Source organism: Bombus vancouverensis, chromosome 2, assembly GCF_051014615.1.
Source record: "Bombus vancouverensis nearcticus chromosome 2, iyBomVanc1_principal, whole genome shotgun sequence".
In the NCBI taxonomy this organism is placed as follows: Eukaryota; Metazoa; Arthropoda; class Insecta; order Hymenoptera; family Apidae; genus Bombus; species Bombus vancouverensis.
In genome coordinates, this window is record NC_134912.1 from 19710669 (window position 1) to 19730231 (window position 19563).

Consider the following 19563-nt stretch of genomic DNA (forward strand, 5'->3'; position numbering starts at 1 on the left):
TACCGAAACTCTAAGCGTTATAATTACGCACGAAGCGTTGATATTGTTAAGATGTTGGTTTACATTTTACTTTAATTACTTTAATAATAAGGTAATGAATTATAATTGTTAAAATGGAATTTGTAAATTTGATGGCGTGCTATGTCAGTAGAAGAGAGGAAAATGGAGAAGAAAATCGAGAAGGAAATTAAATCGGCCAAGAGTAATTACACGATCGAATTTCTCACCTGTAGAAGGGGATGGGCGTAAAATTCATTTAGAAAATCCATGATGGTGTCGGCTTGCAGCGTTGTACTACATACCACCACGTGTTTCTCGCTTTGCGCTCTGTGCGAGGAATACGAGCCACCTAGTTTTTGTCTTTCCATCCACGTGAAAGCCAACTGTTCAAACTGTTGGAAAAATTTCGGATGTCACTACAAAGCTACTTGTCATTTATTAGCTGGCTGACTATAATTATTGTAGAATAATCGTATTCCCTATTTTTTCGAGTAAAATGCAAGGACAACTTTTATCGAGATAAAAAATCAATTTCGAAAGTACTTTTAGAGTTGTAGCAAATTATTAGGTCGTCCGAAAAGTCTCTTTCGTTCTATAAAGAAATAATGGATGCACATTATTTTTCGTTTTATATTATTTTATCGAATTACGTATGATCCATTTTGTTCTGATGTTGATGAAAGATGCGTCGTTGTGAAAGATGTGTCTGTAAAGGAAAGACACTTTTCGGACAACCTAATATATTGACAAATTTCTAGAGTTTTCACCGAAAGAGAGATTTTCTGAATTTTAAATTCCAACAATTTAAAAACTTGCTATACTTATTTTTTCTTTGCAGTAAAAGATTTCTAATTTTCATTGCAAATCGTTAAATATAATTTTATCGAAATTTATTTTTATTTCAAAATAAATGTCAAATAAAACTATACCATCGTTCGAAGAATTATCGTAATTTTACAATTATTTGAGATCAATATAACAGATTGAAAAATATCGATTAAAATAATAACATTACATTACGAAAATTATATTAAGTCATTAAATTCTGCCAATTCTAATTCATTATGTAGATGTATCTGTATCCTAAGGGTTCCTTTCATCACAATATTCGCGTATTATACGTCATCGACAGTCCTGACGGCTGAATCGCACGTTTATCGCTGTCATCGCAATCTGTGCCATCAACCGACAGCTAGCCTTTGATATCTCCTACTGTCATTAGTCAATGATTTCGGTCAACAAGTAGGATAGGGTATTTAGGTTAGTTTCCGCCACCATAAAGGATTTAATTAAACGTTTGTTACCGACGAACATTAATTAGATTACACGCTACACATCGAAATTTTATGAATCCTTTCATAAACACACAAAGGGCTGGCAATGAGTTTTGTATGCGACGCTATTTACTTCTATAGCGTAGATTAATTACTGTAGCGAAGTCATTTATGATGATAACTAGCTGTACCTTTCATTTACAATTATATTCACAGTTATACAAGCAGTATACGTATTATACATCGTTGACTTTATATCATTGCAACCATTCGCAGAGCTCCAAATAACATTCCATATTAACGGTTATTAGCTATTTGCTTATTCAATCATTAATTAACGTAACGATTAATGACACGACTATGGAGAGAGATTACTTTTTACTTTTAGTGTTTTAATTTGGTTGAGTCTAGTTAAGTTTAGTTAAATTTAGTTTAGTCAAGATATAAGTACTTGTCTTACTCGCTTGTTTTATTATACCGTAGCACACTCGTAAAAAGGATTATGTGTACTTGAACTCGAGAGATGTGTCGGTATCGCGTTTTAGTTTAAATTTGAATTGCAAACTGGGCTTATTAAATATAGATTATGTATAATAATTCAATGTGTCACTTGACACGATGACGCAGAAGTGAATAGCGTACTTATGAAATCTAGAAAAATTGTATTTCAGTAAATTTAAAGAGATCGTTCAATCGGTGAAATTTAGTCCTCTGTTTTCTGTATTTTAAATCACGAAGATCACCATTCTATTGTATAAAATACAGAATACAAATTAGAGTTAAATATCTTCAAATTAATTAACTTAATATAAGAAATATAACACGATAAAGATTACCAGGGATATTCATCATTATGAAATACCACGAAATACAACGTATAAATTAAAATTAAATAATTCAGCATAAAGTTAATTCACATTTTTTATAGTCGACTATAGCGCAATGATATCCGTTGAGAGTATCCCAAATAAAATTCCAACAATTAAGAGATGGAGTTTTATATTACGTATCGAATCTCACAACATTAAGTTTCTGATATCTCAATTGTCGTATAGGAATTTGTGGCCATTAAGTTCAAGTAATTTCCCGACCATTAAGTTCTTCGATATAAAAGTCTGATGCCATCACCTGCCTTTCGATTTTCGTCAGACAATGATCAGGGGAAAATCGATAGCGCTTTTACGATCGTCAGCAAACGCACGCGTCGCATCGTTTCTGTCGTAACATTCGTCGTTAAAAGGGAAATAAAGTTTCATGTGACTGGTTACTCACCGAACGATAAATATCGCTAGAATAGCAGAAAGTAATAGTCGAACACTTCCTGTCTTTGTGACGTTTCGTACAGCGGAAAATTGTGTCAATTGTCGTAAAAACGTTTTGCACGAATGCAAAATTAAACTGAATAATTTATTAGTAGTTATCGCATATAACACGAGACATTAATATGAAATTCAGCTATTGATATATTACTGTCCTATCGGTTTCCTCACAGTTAATTAAGAAATAGATGAAATATCAGCAAAACTATAATTCGTAAAACATAACACATACCTGAGTAGGTAGAACTATGAGAGCAACGCAGATCATGATGACCATGTAAAGCTGCGAGGGCCAAATGTCAGGTACAAAATCCCCGTAGCCGACCGTAGAAAACGTGACTACAACGTAATATGTGCTTTGAAACAGATTCAGATGCCTGTGCCCCGCTCTCTGGAAGTGTTGAATCCCACATACGCTGAAACAGGCAAATTAAAACGCGAATCATTAAAACATTTTACGAATCACGAGATCACAGATTTCGTCGCTCATTCAAGTTACCGTGTTTCAGAGACGATAATTTACGGACACGAGAATAATTCAATTGGCCTTACATCGGCCAATGTATGATTTACAGTCGGCTGGAACCGATTGTACAATTAGTAGTTCGTATTTCTCGAACATCAAGAGATACCATCGGATGTCCTTTCATCCTCGAGAGAGCAAAAGGATCGTTGAAACTTGGCGGTTAAAAAAACGTTTACCTCGTTCGGTAAACGCGAACTCTTTCTAACGAAGAACATTTAGAAACGACAGCAGTCCGTATTATGCATGCGGCCTCGTTCTCATATCTGTATCGAGTTTATATTTGTGCGAATTGGTCTTTTCTCTTTCTGTTCGTGTTTAACCAACTATTTTTATACTATAACGAGGTGATTGTATAATGAGTCCTTTTTTATTTACAGATGTATTTCAAATACCTTCTCATGTTTTCGTCAAGTGTTTTAAATTAAAATAAATTTAACGGTATCGCGTAAGATGTAATCGCTGGATTTAAAGAAATACTTAAGGATTCTTTCAGACAATTGTTTTCGATGTTTCGACGATAGGAGGTTTCAGGAGTTTTATCTTCTTTATTTTTAGAACTGTTCCAATATAATATAAGCTTTTTTGATTAGTTTTGTTAACAGTTGATAGATCTACTTCCCTCAAAGGAATACCCTTTATCAACGTGGTTGCTTTTCCAGCAAAAAAGGGAACAATTTTAAAACGTCGAATTCCTTCGCTTTCGTTGCATTCGTTAACGTTGTAAGATATTCTGTGTAAAAATCATTATCGAATGGAATTGATCAATTTGGCCCTACTCAAGGCAATATTCGCACTATATTATATTGAGGTTATTCGATGTATAAACAGAGAAAACTCGCGGATAAATTGTAAGGCAGAAAATATATTTAAATAGAAGTGTAATTATAAGTAAGAATACAATTTCAGCTGGTCCAGATCCGCACGCTAGCTGTGTTACCCAATAACTGAAAACCCCCAAGCCAACGTTGCCTGTCTACTGTTTGTGGTCTGTCTTCGTCGCAGTCTTTTTTGTCTACACACTGTCGATGGCTTCAGTGCTTAAGAAAACTAAAAAGACCAGATGTAGAGTTTGCTTAGGAGTGGTGACCACTTCAACATATTATTTATGGAAATTCAAACGAAACGTTGAAACAAAATCGCCTGATTCGTGCGTACGAATTTTCACTGCACATTTTGACCCGCGATTTAGTATTCCCATTCGAAAACGTTGCTTGGCGAGTCAACCGAAATAAAAAGGAAAAAAAAAAACGAAACAAAGAAACGTTGAATAGCGAGAGGAGAGGAACGATATTGCTTTTTTAATTGGACGACTTTCGTTTCGCGTTCGAATGCGTTCATGTGTATCAACAAATATCCAAACTATCCTCACGCTTTCGGACTCGTTCCTCGTTTCAAAACCGCATTGTTTCTCAAAATCGTTTGCACGTTTATTACGATTCTAGTTACTCCCACAGTGTGGTATCGATACCGCAGGTAACTTCGCGTCGATCGACGTACTTTCAGATTTTATATTGAGATATGATAACTGGTTTAATTTTCCAGAAAATACCTAAAAGTTGTCAAGTCGACTTAAGCTATCGTAGATTCGTGTTTTGACAAATTTCAAAGTTAGAGCAATAGTTCGTCAAAACAATGAAATATGTCGGAGATGTAGAGACATCGGGCCTTTCTTTTGGAACTTTGGGAAGATCCCCAATACTTTGGTCTAAACTATTTATTATAGCTGTACTTGGATAATAGAACTTAGAAGTAGTTGTTGTGATACGATCTGATTATGTTTGCCCCAGATTTGTGACAGTGGGCTTAGGCTCGAAGTGACACAACTGGTCGCCGAACGTAGCCACGGTCACGGGATGTACGTTTTTACTTAACAGTAGAAGTACCAATATCGAGGGACACATGCTGTGTTACGACCGTTCGCGGAGAGACGCGGTCGCGAGGAAAACGCGTCAGCGAGAGGCGTAAATTCTCGCTACGATTCGGTGAATCGACGCCGCGAAGTAGTCGTTCCCCTGTTTCGGTTAAGATAACAGAGGTGGTTAAATGAATATGACACAGTAGAGTAAGTTATATTTCACCGTTTATTCCAACAACTTATAACGAAGACAGTTACGCTGGTGCGTATGTACGAGATGAGTGAGTGACTGATCTACGGGTGTGTGTACCCGGTTAAAAGGATGTTGACCGTTCGAAGGATAGAAAATCAGTACTGTCTTGGGAGACGATGCTGTGTCGGAGGGAAGCTAAGGATGGGTGTGTCTAGCGCACGGGACCATCGGATTTGTTGGTGCCGATGTTAGTTAAGAGAGTGAGGGAATAGGCTTCGTTGTTAATTGGTTAAACGAAGGGTCTTAACCGCCCTCGAGAGAAAGTGGTTAGTGGGAGGAAAGTTGCATCATACGTGAGAAAAACTAACTTTCCCTTGTCAAGCCGTGGTAGACAATAGTCTTTGGAAATTCTTCGGAAACAGACGTTTGTTTGGTTTGAAGGACCTCTACTAGGAAATCTATGAGATTTATGGAAGGTACTTGAGACTGTTGAGGGTACGCAGTGAGTATCCGAAGACATCTGGCCTGGGCTAGGTAGAGTGTTACGCGACGTAACACGCTGTATTAACAAACAAGCCCCGGACAGGAGCAATAATGGCTCTGCGCGGGTCAGCCTAGTAACGGCGCCCGGAATTTTGTTGATATCTCTGGTCAATATGCAATTGACAAATACGATCGTATCAGTCTTTTATTCTTGTGATCACCTTGGAGAATTTACACACATCGTCTAGTCGGTCATTCAGAAAGATACCGAGCGACACAGAGAACGTCACTTTGAGTTTCAAAATATATTCTATTCAACAAAGAGTTTTCCCTGTTGACCGTGGATTCGTTATTGAACTTAAGAACATTGTCTTTAACATTTAGAGTGTCTAATTAGCACGGTTAATTGTCAAACTCTGTTAAATCAACATTTGTACATATAATTGTAAATATAATCTGCATTGAACAACAACGATGGCTTGTCCTAGTGAAGATACGTTACACGCCCCTAAGTCTAACGCCAACCCGACAAATATATGCAAAATTTTCGTTTCGCGAGCCTGTATATGCATACTTAATGATGCGTGCATTTCGATCTTCTGGCTTCTGAATGCGCGAACTCATACGAGCGTTAAACACATGAATCCAAAACACATGAATTTTTATGAACTCGGTTACACTGTACGCAGATAGTTGGTCACATGCCGCGTAAATTCGCACGACTCGATTAAACTATAGTTTGATTTTCGCCCGTGTTCCGAAAACTTTTCCATTTTCTAAATAATAACGTTCTAGCACTCAGAAGTTACATTCACCACATAATAGAATCGATATTATAAAAAAATGATCTATATCTTGATTTGCTACCAATATATCGAATACAAACTGGTTGATCCTATAAAAAGATTTGCCACAAGATCGACAACTTCATGATTTAACTAGATAATCGTTCTTCTGCCATATAATTACAGAATACATTTACAAGGATTATGCAGTACAATATATCTTGTTGCGTATCATGCGCAATGTGATGCGATCGGTTTCGAAATAAAAATTCTGATCTCCAAAATCGGACAAAATTTAAAAGATATTTTCATGAAAAGTTGAAGAAACTTTATTACGGAGATCGTAATGTCTTTGTCGAAACGATAAGTCGAAATTATATTTCTTTCATCATTTAGCAATATAAATAAGATATAGATATCGAATATAGATTTAGATAGCAGAATAAATAATAAACAACAGGAATTTTTGTGCAATTCGATGATTGTATAAAAACATCACGTTTATAGAGCAATCAAATATCTTTAGTAAATTTTCCTTAGACATGAACGTAGGTAGCTTTTCGTAGAACAAAATTTCGTCCAGGGTAACGATAATCATTTATAGCGCGTTTCACTTATTCTATCTATTTTCAAGAACGCAGGCACGCTAACCCTGCCGCATTATCAATATTGATTGTGTAGAAGAGTTGCTCGTTCCTTTCAACTCCGAGAATGCAGCTTATAAGCAGAGCCTGTTCCTTGTAAACTCTACAAGTAGTCGTTCTAACGAAGCGTGGCGGCAACTATACATCTTCTAAGCGCGACAAGCCCATTCGTAAGGCGAACGTCAAGCGATTTTCACAGTGACAGTGAAATAGATAACGTCTGGTCCGGCGCAATAACTGGACCAGAAGATAATAAATTTCGCTCATTAACCGGCGCGTGCTATTTACGAATGTGCGCAAGCTGTACGCATAATTTCGCCGCGCTGTTACCAGGTTAACGTTATCGTTTCGTTGTTTCGTATAAAAAATGTAACGTGACAGGTTGAACAGGTTTGTTTTGTAACGAATTAAAAAGCACGTTAACGTAAATGCTTGACATTTCGCAGTAATTAAATACGTGATCGTGAAACAGATTTTACGTTACGCAGTAATTAGGATGAGCAGCGTTTGGCTCGTTTATATTATTGAATTCTCCGTTTTTTAGATTTTTATGCACTATTGGATTCTTGAAAACGAGATAAATTATTTGTAACTTATTTTAAATCTCTATCCTTTCTTATCGTTTGTCTCTGTTAATTTTGTTGTATCATCTTAAACCTTGTTCTTCTAACGTGAATTCATTATATACAGGGTGGTTGGTAACTGGTGGTACAAGCGGAAAGGGGGCGATTCTACGCGAAAAAAGAAGTCGAAAATATAGAATAAAAATTTTTCGTTTGAGGCTTTGTTTCCGAGAAAATCGGCTTTGAATTTTCGCTCGGTACGCGTGCACTTTATCACGTCTCGTTATAACGGATCTCACTGTAGATCGTTGTCTCGATGGAAAAATTAAAAAAAAAAATTTTTTATTCTATATTTTCGTCTTCTTTTTTCGCGTAGAATCACCCCCTTTTCGTTTGTACTACCAGTTACCAACCACCCTGTATATTAATAAAAAAAAAAGTTAATGTTCAATATTAATCAAAAATGAATCCGTTGATCGATAATTCTTTAAATTAAACCAAATTCGATAGATTCGATGGTAAATTGTAACAATTCATGATAACTCTCAGGTACTCTGAGAGGTCTAACAAGGTTTAAGATGATACAACGAATTTAACAGAGATAAACGATAAGAAAGGATAGAGATTTAAAATAAGTTAGAAATAATTTACCTCGTTTTCAAGAATCCAATAGTCCATAAAAATCTAAAAAACAGAGATTCGATACAGAGATGTAATTTATACTCTTCAAAACTCGTGAAACTCAAGTTTCTGCGTTGCTTTACAAATGTTCGGAAACAATTCGACTCGAGCGTCTTTTCCCTTGAAACGTAGCCGTTTCTCTATGCCACGGCTGCGTTCCCAAAATATTTCACCGTGGAACGAACGAACATAGGCGAACCGTGACAACGTAAGTACGTGCACCTTACCTCGTTCCCCCGTTTGAGAAACGACTTCCGAATAATGCCGTGATCGGCCAACAGATAGGGGACATCCGACCAAGTCGCGGTGGCAAGGGCGAGCTTACAAGTACGCCGTTCTAGAATTACACCGTAAATAATGAATCAGGACGATCGATGGCGATACCAATCCATCTGCACGAGCCGCCACGATTACTTATTAACATTTGTCCCACATTGCGATCTGGGTCAATCAGGCAAGTTTCATCCCTTCGTGGCGCGATCGTAATCCTTACGAGGATATTGCATACATATGTACAATAATGTGCATATGTACGCGTGTTAACACCTTTGCGTATCGATCTTCCACGTAGGTTTCAGCGTGTACTATCTTGGACAAATCTTAACTTTCAATTGACGTCGATGTCGGCAGATTTAATGACAAGGCTCATGATGAGAAGTAGCCCGGAATAAAGGACCATACTGGAATATTTATAACTATTGTTACAGTGTGCTTATATAACATCTTTCTTGTTATTCATACCTATAGAATATATTAAGAAAGCTTAGTTAAAAAGCTTGGTATATATACTCTATAAACGCTGTACGTATGTACGTGTATGTATGTATGCTCTACAAGTCCAAATGTTAAGATATCTCTGATATTTATTCTACTTCCTTACATAACCAAATTTCTTTCAACGAACAGTAACAATTGTTGAATGATAAAGCAATATGGAGAGTGTCGAGATCATCGCTGAATAGAAAATAGCTATCCCACTGGTTGTTTAACTTTCCGTTTATCTCATTAAATAATACAAAATACAGGTGTTGGATAACATGGATGCAGGAAATTTTACATAATTCTCAAGCATAGAATATTATTTGACGTCATTCGCATAATAAATACACCGACGTCAAAGTTAACTTTTCGTGGTTCCCAGGCAAAGGAGCAAGTTAATAATACGTACGGGAGAAATGAAATGCTGGTGTTAATCCACTGAGGTATCTTGAATTATCAATAATCCTACGCGAATGTTATTATATACATCGTCATTCATTCTAAATGGATAAAACATCACATTGAACCCTCTAAGAGAATATCCCAGATAGATTATAGATTTAACAAGTACGCGGAATTATAGTTATTCTTTGGTTTTAATTGATAATTTTCGAGTTCCCTGGAATATTGCCTTTTATCGCTCGAGCAACGTCTAACTACTCGAACAAATGCACTGCCTTTAGAATGGTATAATGAGTTTTGATAGAAGATTGGAAATTGCGTTTACTAGATATAATAATCTTGTATCGCATCTATATAAAAGTGAGAACTGCATGTTAAGAATAATTATTTGAAATGGAAATTAAAAGAAAATTCTAAATAAATGTCTCGAAATTTCTGAATTACTTTTATAATACCAAATTTAATATCTTTTTTTGTAATTATCAAGATGTATCTTGATTGTCTTGTTGTCAAGATGTATCAAGATTTGTCATAAATTCGACGAAAGAACCTTGATTCGAGGAAATTAAGCCTGGCATCATTGTTTCTCTGTCTAAATCGTAACACCGTCCAGGAAATCTGAGAATTCGTAAATGGAAGCGTCTGTTCCTGATTGGCAAAGTTTCCTCGTTATTTGGATAATGTAATATGACTTGTATGCAAGCCACGTAACATGCGCTTTGGATAAACTTACATAATTGTTGTGGACGGCTAAGGAACCGAGAGAAAAGTCGACCAGCGCGAAGACGGAATTTTAATTCGTTCATTCGTTGCATCGAAGAAAACAGAAGTTATTAAAGGAAAGATAGAGACTATTTCATTACACAAGATGATTATGTTTCTGTTCGATAAATATTATTTTTTTATAATCGGAAAACGAAATTTACGTATGGTTGTAAATTTACGAAAATCGAGAAAATATTTTTCTTTTTATTATAAGCAAAAGATTATGTATTTAGTGTCTATCATGAAACCTTTAAGTTGAATAAATTACTTTGAACAGTGTTACATCCTATTTCACAATACGGTGAAATTATACGTGTTGATATTTTTATGAAAAGAATTATTGACTTACATTTGAATTTCTAAATTTCTATTATTTTAATAATAAATATTTAGAATAATTTATAATTTTACTCACCTAGTAAAGACAAGGCACAGTAACGTTGCACTAAGGATCATAAGTTGCTGACTTAAAGCTGATTGGGACTTCTGCATAGCTCTGTGTAGATCGTTCTGAAACACGAGTATCGATGATAACGAGATGAAGATGAATAATTTAATATTAAGTAGTATATGTCAATTACTTACGAACATATTCTGCAATGAATGTTTTGCCAACCAGCAGTTTAGGAATACCGGGATGAACAGATTTCGCATTGGTGGATAAAGTAGCTAAAAATATAATTAATAATTTGCTACTAATCATACTACTTGCTACTAACATTACTGTGTAATAATTTACTGTAAATAACTAGATATCGTTTAATATAATTATTACCAAAAGACATTTAAACATTATGAGCAAAATTATGTTGGTATTAATAAATTTTTGTATATAGCAGTAACAAGATTGGTAATGAAACAAAAATTTAAAAGTGATTTTTAATCGTCTTGTTCAACATAAAATCATAAAGTTATAAAAAATTATTCGTTCAACAGAAGTGTATGGTCCACACTCAGTACAATTTGCTAATATATTAGTTAATAAATTATTATACGAGAGGGCCCAGATATTGAACTAATTTTAATCTGTACTTGTGTATCATTTGTGAACAGAATAATTTTTGTGGAAAGCTAATTTAAGAAACGAAAGACTCATCTCATATACATTCTATCGAATATATATATTTGCAAACGCAACTGTAAATGCACGCAAGAATAATGAGTTTGCCTATTGTTCTCGCTTCTCTACCATCGAAGAACAAATATGCTTCAAGGTGACAGCAATTAGCGTCCATCACTGTTTTCTCCAGGTACTTCATACATCCATGTAACATTTCTTTGGAATAAAGGAAGCGAGATTATGTAAGAAATTTCGTTGATGACGAATACAAATTTCGAAAAATATATATATAAAAAAATGTAAAAAATGTACGATTTGAAAAGTTTGGAACCTCGAATAAAGATACTATATCCTAAATTTTCAAATTATAAATACGCTAATATAAAATATGAAATGAAATAGAATTGGTAACTTTCACACTTAGAGAATTGAATTGAAATTACATAAAGATGTGATTAATGTTTAGATACGTGATTAATTAGAAAGTTCGTGAGCTATTGGCATCAGTTCATAAGTTAATTGAAGCTTATAGACTGCCAGTTAGATGATCATAATCGTAAATGATCATTAACGTAAAAGGGAAAAGAAGTTCTCATGACAGACTTTTTAAAAATAAAAGTCGTTAAAAAAAAAGTATAAGCCACGCTCGAAAGTCACGAATAGCTCGTCATGTGATGTAAATGCTGACCTAAAAAATGAAACTGCACTTATTTTTACGTAATTTTAATGTTGTTCAGAATGTAGCAAAAACAAAACATAATTGTATATCGAGAGTCCTCATCTTTTTAATCTATTATCGAATTAAGTGAGATGTTCCATATAGACAGCATTTAATTTTGTTCGAATCTCCATATACATGTACAGAAAACAGTCAACAAAAATTGTATAATATATAATAATTTTAAAATTAATTCATAATTTTTCATTTCGCAATATATATTTTGATATTGCACGCGTTATCTAATTTATTTTACACGGTGTTTTTTACAGAACAAATTTTTAATTTCAATTTTCAAATTTTAAAAGAAATTTTATATTAAAACTTAACGTACAAAAACTAATTAAAACAATAATTTTGATATTAAAAGATTGTGAAAATCGTTAACTGATACAGTCAATAATTCGATGTCTTTAACATGCACACATTGGCTTAGACACATTTGTACACATTTTGTAAAATTTCTATTGTAAAATGACTATCGTATGGCTACTGTTAACGGGTTACATTTTTCTTAAAACCAGATTTATTTACGTTCCATAGAACAAATATTTTACGAGTGATTATAGTTCTAAGGAGCGATGACTTGGGATTTACTGGACTTGCTGAAATGTCACCGAGGTGACACAATACTAATGAGTCTGAGCCAATTAAATTCCGTGCACAATCCTCTGATGTTGTTAAATCCTGTTCGCTTTCAAATCAGGGTTGGTCCCAATAGGGCACAGATCGATACACCAAGATCGAATCTAATTTATCCTACGCGTTGAAGAAATACTATTAAATTAATACTACCAAATTCCTCAAATCGTGATTAAGAATTTTCAATTTATTAAAAATTGATATTTCAGCAGCCATTAAACATGGTCGTCAATTTATTTGGTCAAAATTGCGAATGTATTAATAGTCAGAAGTTTGTTAAATATCGACTCACTTTTTCTAGAACTCTGGAATCAGTAAGAGCAATAGCATACTAGAGGCTAGGCTCCCTTTCTTTACTTTCTTTCCCTACTTTCTTCTTTTCCTATCCATTATTAAATAATTCCATTATAAAGTATGAAATTACTATTTCTTTTTTTTAGTTATTTAAACAACGTGAAAGTTTAAAGATCGAAAAAATTACTTGTCACAATTTTTCTATGTGGTTCTCAATTGTTATAAACTTTTAGTTTCACATATGTAGTTCGGAAAAAGCGTCCATGTATGATATATATCTGTATACATCGACATTGTATATCGAGTCGGTGCAAAGCAACAAGTTCTTTACTCTTTCGGTATGATAGCTCGTTAACATAACCATGGCTGATCGACTATATATCGTGGTTCGAGATTCGACCAATAAAGCTCCATTAGAATCTTTTGATATTGCGTGCAGAAGGGACGTAAAACAGGTAGATTTTTATGGATTTCTCGGTGGAATGGAATTCAGAAGAAATCACACGGTTGATATAATTCGTTTTATTGTCTGCCGCAGGCTCCAAACGCCCGAGAAACCTTTTCCTTCCTCTTTCTTATCAAACCGTGTCTTAATAAACCGTTTCATGGCTTTATGTACTTCTGTCTCAACGTTTGGAAAATGTAATGGGCGAATTGTTCAGCTATTCTTACGATATTTTCTTTATATTCGTGAAATGTCTGTGAAATACGATTTCATTTTCCTGTTTCCTTGTAACTTTATTTCTGCTTCGTTTAATATCTTTTAGAGAAGCAATGTATCGTTGATTATATACATTATTAAGTACGTACAGTTATTCGCTTTTTTTAATTTTTTTATTCTATCGACAAGAAGTAAATAAAAAGAAAAAACACTATATTAAAGTATAATATACCAATGTACGTATTACTATCTTATATCTAACGCAAAGTATACAAAGCAAAAGGATGTGTCAAATTGTTAAAAAGCTATATGTAGAAAATATAGAGAGTGAACGACTCACCGTGATGGTAAACGGAATGGTGTTGACTAGTTCCAGGATGAAGTGGAAAGAGAGAAGCTGCTGCCAGATGTTTCCCTGTGAACATGACGAAGACAGCTCAAAAAACCCAGTGACAATTTAAAGAAAAATACAAGGTGCGGTGGAACGTTCCATGAACAACATCGAACAGCCGTTCTGCATTTTCTGTCCAGTATCCTTCTATAGTAATTATAATATACGTGCGTACGCGGGCCTTGTCAATGTTTCCCAGAATGTTACTTTAAATCAACAGGTGCCTAGTTAATTACCGAAAACCAATTTAATTCTGTCTCCGGATCTATAAACTGCCGGGCAAACTCGCATAAGTAAATATTAATTAAACCATCCTACAAATACAATAATCGCATGGTTTCGTTTAGCAAAATTATCCGAAATGCAGTATCGACGGATTTATACTTCGAAATACTTCGCGATCGGGTACATTAGGTTTATGTATCGGTGAATTGTTGATCGAAATCGAGTCGAAAGCTTAAAATAAGATGTAAAAAATATAGAAAATATATAAAGATATAAAACAATTAGTGAAAATTTTTCAGTGATTAAATTAAAAGAATTATCGATATGTATTTCATTCGATTATTATTTTATATAAAAGTTACGTTTAAGTTATAATATAGTATAGACGCAAAGTTTGTATTATTATTTTTTTTTCCATTCATTTTCGAAAAATTGTATCGAAACTAAATTTGTAAATAGCTGTGTACACATATTTATTATAGGATTAAATTGTTAAAGACAACTACAATTTGATTAAGTATTCAATGAATCTGTCTGAAAGCGTTCTAATACCATGTTTAATTGAAACAAACGACACGTTCATTTCGACGTGGAATCCATAAATCACTGTGGCACATCTCCGCGTACATACATCTTTTAACGTGACCTGTCAACGTATATCTGGTCGTAGGTAGAACACTGATCTGCAAGAGAACATATCCTATACAATTTCAAGCCAAATAGTCATTTGGCTAACAGAGATGAATCAACATTTTAGCTTTCACTGAGTTTGGAAAAGCTTGAAGAAATATTCAAATAATATACGTGTCTAGTTTGATGGATAAATTCCAATGACAGTTTAAAGATCTTTTAAAATCCAATAAACGATTAATTTGAATCTAATTTTTGAAACGTTGATAAATTTTGCATTTTAGATAATCATAATCTAATAAAACAATTTATCGAAGCAACTTTATCTTTATATCAATCAAAACTCAATGAATTACTTAACGTACAAACTTTATAACTTATAAAATTTCCCAATTAAATTTTTATGCTTAACTTCATTAAACATGTAATAAAATAATTCGATAAAATCTTAATTCCTGTGCTTAGTTAAGAATTACTAAATACAAAATGGTATTTAATAAATGTTGCTCGTTAGTATCTTTTGTGCAACTAAAAGAAAAGATAAAATCCGCACGGTATTATAAAATTTACTGCTGTTTTGCTGTCGTAAAGCTCCAAATTGAAACAATTTAATACAAAATACGATTCGCGTCAGACTTTATGCTCGTTGTAACACGCTAGTTGGAAATTTCCGTGTAAACCAAGGGGAATTTTACTCAAATGTAAGAGTCTAAGCAAATGCAGGGTATCAAACTGTGTATAATTTAACATTCTTATCTTATTGTAGGATGAACATGTGTTTCCACAACTTTGTTGAGTTTATTAAATAGCTAAACATCCTCAGAAACTATTAATAAATGTAAAGAGAACTGGTCGTTGACTATTTCGAGCTTGACTCGTTATATGAATTGTTTCGAATGAAACGAAATATGAATTGTTTAAAGATGTTAATTAGAATTTTTTCATGAAACTTCTTCCTTACGAGCATACAAAAATTATACACTTGTCTGATGAAGAATTTTGGTAAGAATTTTTTCTTCGTATATTATATTTTTTTCTTTTGTAAAGTTCAAAAAAGAAGATGTAAGGAATATATTTGGTTAAAGATTATTTAATAAATAAATCTGACGCGCGAATAAATTTTGTTTCGTTTATTTACATGAATTAAAAATTATACGAAATTTTACCAAGTTCCTTTCCTTTTTTGAATAATCTAATTAACATCTTATCGTGGAATCATAACACACATGCGTTAGTTTCGCCTAATAAATTTTAGGTAAAATAATATTTTGTAATTTTGAAGCTTTCCTAATATCTTTTTTTTTTGTTATTCACATTTAATACCGTTGAACTCAAAAATATGAAAAATTCCAAAAACAAAAATACGATGTACGAAGAATGTTTCGATACTAAATATTATTATTACGGTTCAAGTATTATTTTTAGTCTCTTTTCCGAAAGTATCGTTACAAAATTTCAGATACGGTCAAAATATGTTTTTCTTTTCTTGACTCATAGCAGCATCTACTTTCTTGGAACAATAGGGATCAAAGAAACAATCAAGAACGATGGGCTGCGCATATCTTTGAGATTCGTGAGGAAGCAGCAATTTTATCGCGACAGAGATCTCTTGATACTCCCTACGAGCGATATTACGTTTGAAGAAGGTTGAAAACACGATCTTCTCGAGACGTTCGTGCAACAACGGACTCCTTTATGCATTACGGCTTTCTACGTGTTGTAATCTAAAAACTGTTTAATTCGTGGGTTGAAAATCGGAATATGAAGCGATTAATGGTTTCATTGACGTACGTCACTCGTCTGTAATTTGTAATTCGATAATAAGCGATGAATAAAAATTATCATACAGATCGAATTTTTTAATTGTTTTATCGAATATAACTTTTAAGTATACAGTTGAAACATATTTTGATCTATTATTGTTAGATAATTACACAATAAGAATAAATAATAAGAAATACATAACAGACTACTTTTTCTTTTCAAAAACAGAAGACAATAATAATTATATAAGTAGGAATAGCAATTCTGATTCTTTATAATAATTATTCAGAATAAAGATTCTACACAAACGTTTCACGAACAGAAATTAATATAATAAATATTTGCAATGTTTTTTTCACAAAATATGGGATTGGAGGGAAGGTTAATGATTTAGTCGAAAGTGATTCAGTGGGCTGTATTTTTTCTAGATATCTATAGTTCTATTTGCATCTCATCTATTGGTAAAAGTACTAGTAAAGTGTAATACAAATTTTAGGTGTAGATATAAATAAAGAAAATCTAAATGTAGGTGGAGAACAAAATTCGATTGCATCTCATCTATAAGAAAACTGATAAATGAAAATGAAAATTTTAAATGTAGGAACAGATAAAAAAAATCTGAATGTAGGTATAAATAAAAGGCCAAGAGATAGTAAAATATTAAAGTTTGGAAGATATAAATAAACATTAATTTCCGTTCGCAATCAACGACCTTCGGATAAAATTGGAACGAAATAGCTAAGTCTGGAGTGTCTACGAACTAAATCAGCAGCTTTCTCGAAAGCTCATCAAAGCTTTAAAAATCTAGCAGCGGTGCTCCCACACGATAACTGGATCAACCTTTCCTGCAGGATTTCGCAATTATTAATATCCCCGGAGATTTACGAACAGCAGGCGAATGCAATTTTCATGGTAGAAAAACGTCTATCGCGCGACGAAAGGAGTATCTTCCTGAAGGCTGCTGCCCTAAACCATAAACATCCTATTAAACGTTGCTGCGGAGATGTAACACTCTTTCGAGAAGAGTGTGTCAAGGGATCTGAGATGAAAATCGTGTCAAAAATATTTTTCAAAGATCGTTCGCGTACAGTCGTCGAAGTTTTAACAAAGTAAAATTTATTGTAAACAATGGACAGATTTTTTAACGGGGATTCTGATTTCGTTTCTAATTTGGTCTTTTCTGGAGTTCAAGCACCGTTCTTTAAACAATTGTAGCTAAGTGTGTAAACGGAAAGAAATTGGGGAATATTAAAAATATGGGGCAGTTTTTGTTAATTGGTAATTTTATAAAAATACCCGTTGACCTTAATTTTGTTTTTTCTTTCTATTTAACAATGAATAAGTATATCTAAAACAATGAACAATGTGTGAACAAATTGGGTTTATAATTTAAAATAAGTTGCATTTACGTTTTGTTACTCATATTTTTGGATATTTAGAGAGTAATTTTATAAAACAATCTTTTAATTTCTATTTGTATCGGTTCTCAAACGTTCTATTAAATTTTTATATAAGACAATTTCTATTTATTTGTCAATTAAACTAGATATTAATTTATACGAAATTTTTGGAATTTTTCTAAGTACGAAGTGAATTACTGAATATAAACATTTAAGCTTGTGTTTTACATCATATTCTTAGCATTAAAGGGCAAATTTATTCGAACATCTATTTTCTTATATCCACCTTTTAAATTACTTTTATCCAACTGATGATCTAAGACTCCTAGTGACTAAATGAAGAAGATAGGAACACGTATCGTCTCACAAAACAGTAAGCCACTCAACCATCATTAGCCTTAGTGAAACTCTCCTCGATGAGACGGGCCAAATACACAACTACCAATCGTGTTCGCGAACGAATATACATGAACAAAATACAGCGTTTGCGTATATGTTCTGGAGTATTCGCGTGTGTCGAATAATATCCGAGCATTCGCTGTCACTTGGAGTATCGAGACCTTGCGCGCGCCCTCCTTCGCAATTCCGAGGTAGAATCGAAAGCCGTGGAACTGTGTGGTTCTCGGTAATCCTATTTTCTGACGGACTGTTTCGGTTAACTCGACAATCCGTCATACGAGAGATCACTCGTCGATTTCGAGCATGTCGACACTGTTTGGGAACTTTTCAAGCAGATTGTCCTCGAGCGAGGTGTAACGATCGCACGAAAGTGGTTTGTTGAAAGGTACAATCTTGTGTGTGTGTACTGCTCGTTTCTTTTTACAGAGACAGATACAAAGTTCGAATCTATGCAAATGCATTGTGTCGGAGGACACGGAAGGATACGAATAGATTGTATTGTAGATTGTATTGTCCTTAGAATATTTCATGAGACAGGAGATTGCATATTAGGTTTTCAAATATTTACCTTATAATTATTTAAAATTGATGAAATAATTGTTACGTAAGTTAAGGAATTCAATTTGTCTTCTGGTCAATTTGGTTTAGGGTCTTGAAACAACATTTGAATTATTGAAAATAATTTCTAGTTGGATATATTTATGCGTCAAACTTAACTTGGTAATTATTAACCGAAATAAAGATTTTGAAACCACTTGATCTTTATATCGTTCCAGATCACACAAACTATATCTTTAGGTCCTATATTACAGAAAAGAAGAAAGAAAAACTTTTCATAATGCAATTATTTGAATTTACGAGCAAGCATTCCCTATTCATACGCTCACCACATTAAATATAATCGTAGAATAGAAATATAATATCGACGCGACGCTCGTTTAACTGTTCAAACTACGATAACTCCGCGATTTAAAATCGCCGCGTCAGTCCATAAAACGGACAATATTAAAAAGAAACTGCGGCTAATAGGGATGACAAGTAGTATCGGCGAAACGCTCCCATAGAGGGTGGAACATACGTAAGAGAATAAATCGAAAACTGTGACAATAATATCCGGTGGTAACAATAAC

The 19563-nt window shown here is 33.7% G+C and overlaps 1 protein-coding gene across 1 annotated transcript in view; it reads right to left on the reverse strand.

The window, feature by feature from the left end:
• Nucleotides 1–19563, reverse strand: part of SLO2 (slowpoke 2) — a 186866-nt gene that overhangs the window by 21805 nt on the left and 145498 nt on the right. Inside the window, exons 5-9 of the mRNA XM_033336237.2 lie at nucleotides 13965–14039; nucleotides 10835–10918; nucleotides 10665–10759; nucleotides 2826–3009; nucleotides 228–392 (exon numbers count right to left, since the gene is read on the reverse strand). Coding sequence (XP_033192128.2) covers nucleotides 228–392; nucleotides 2826–3009; nucleotides 10665–10759; nucleotides 10835–10918; nucleotides 13965–14039 — 603 coding nt within the window. The remainder of the gene's footprint in view (nucleotides 1–227; nucleotides 393–2825; nucleotides 3010–10664; nucleotides 10760–10834; nucleotides 10919–13964; nucleotides 14040–19563) is intronic.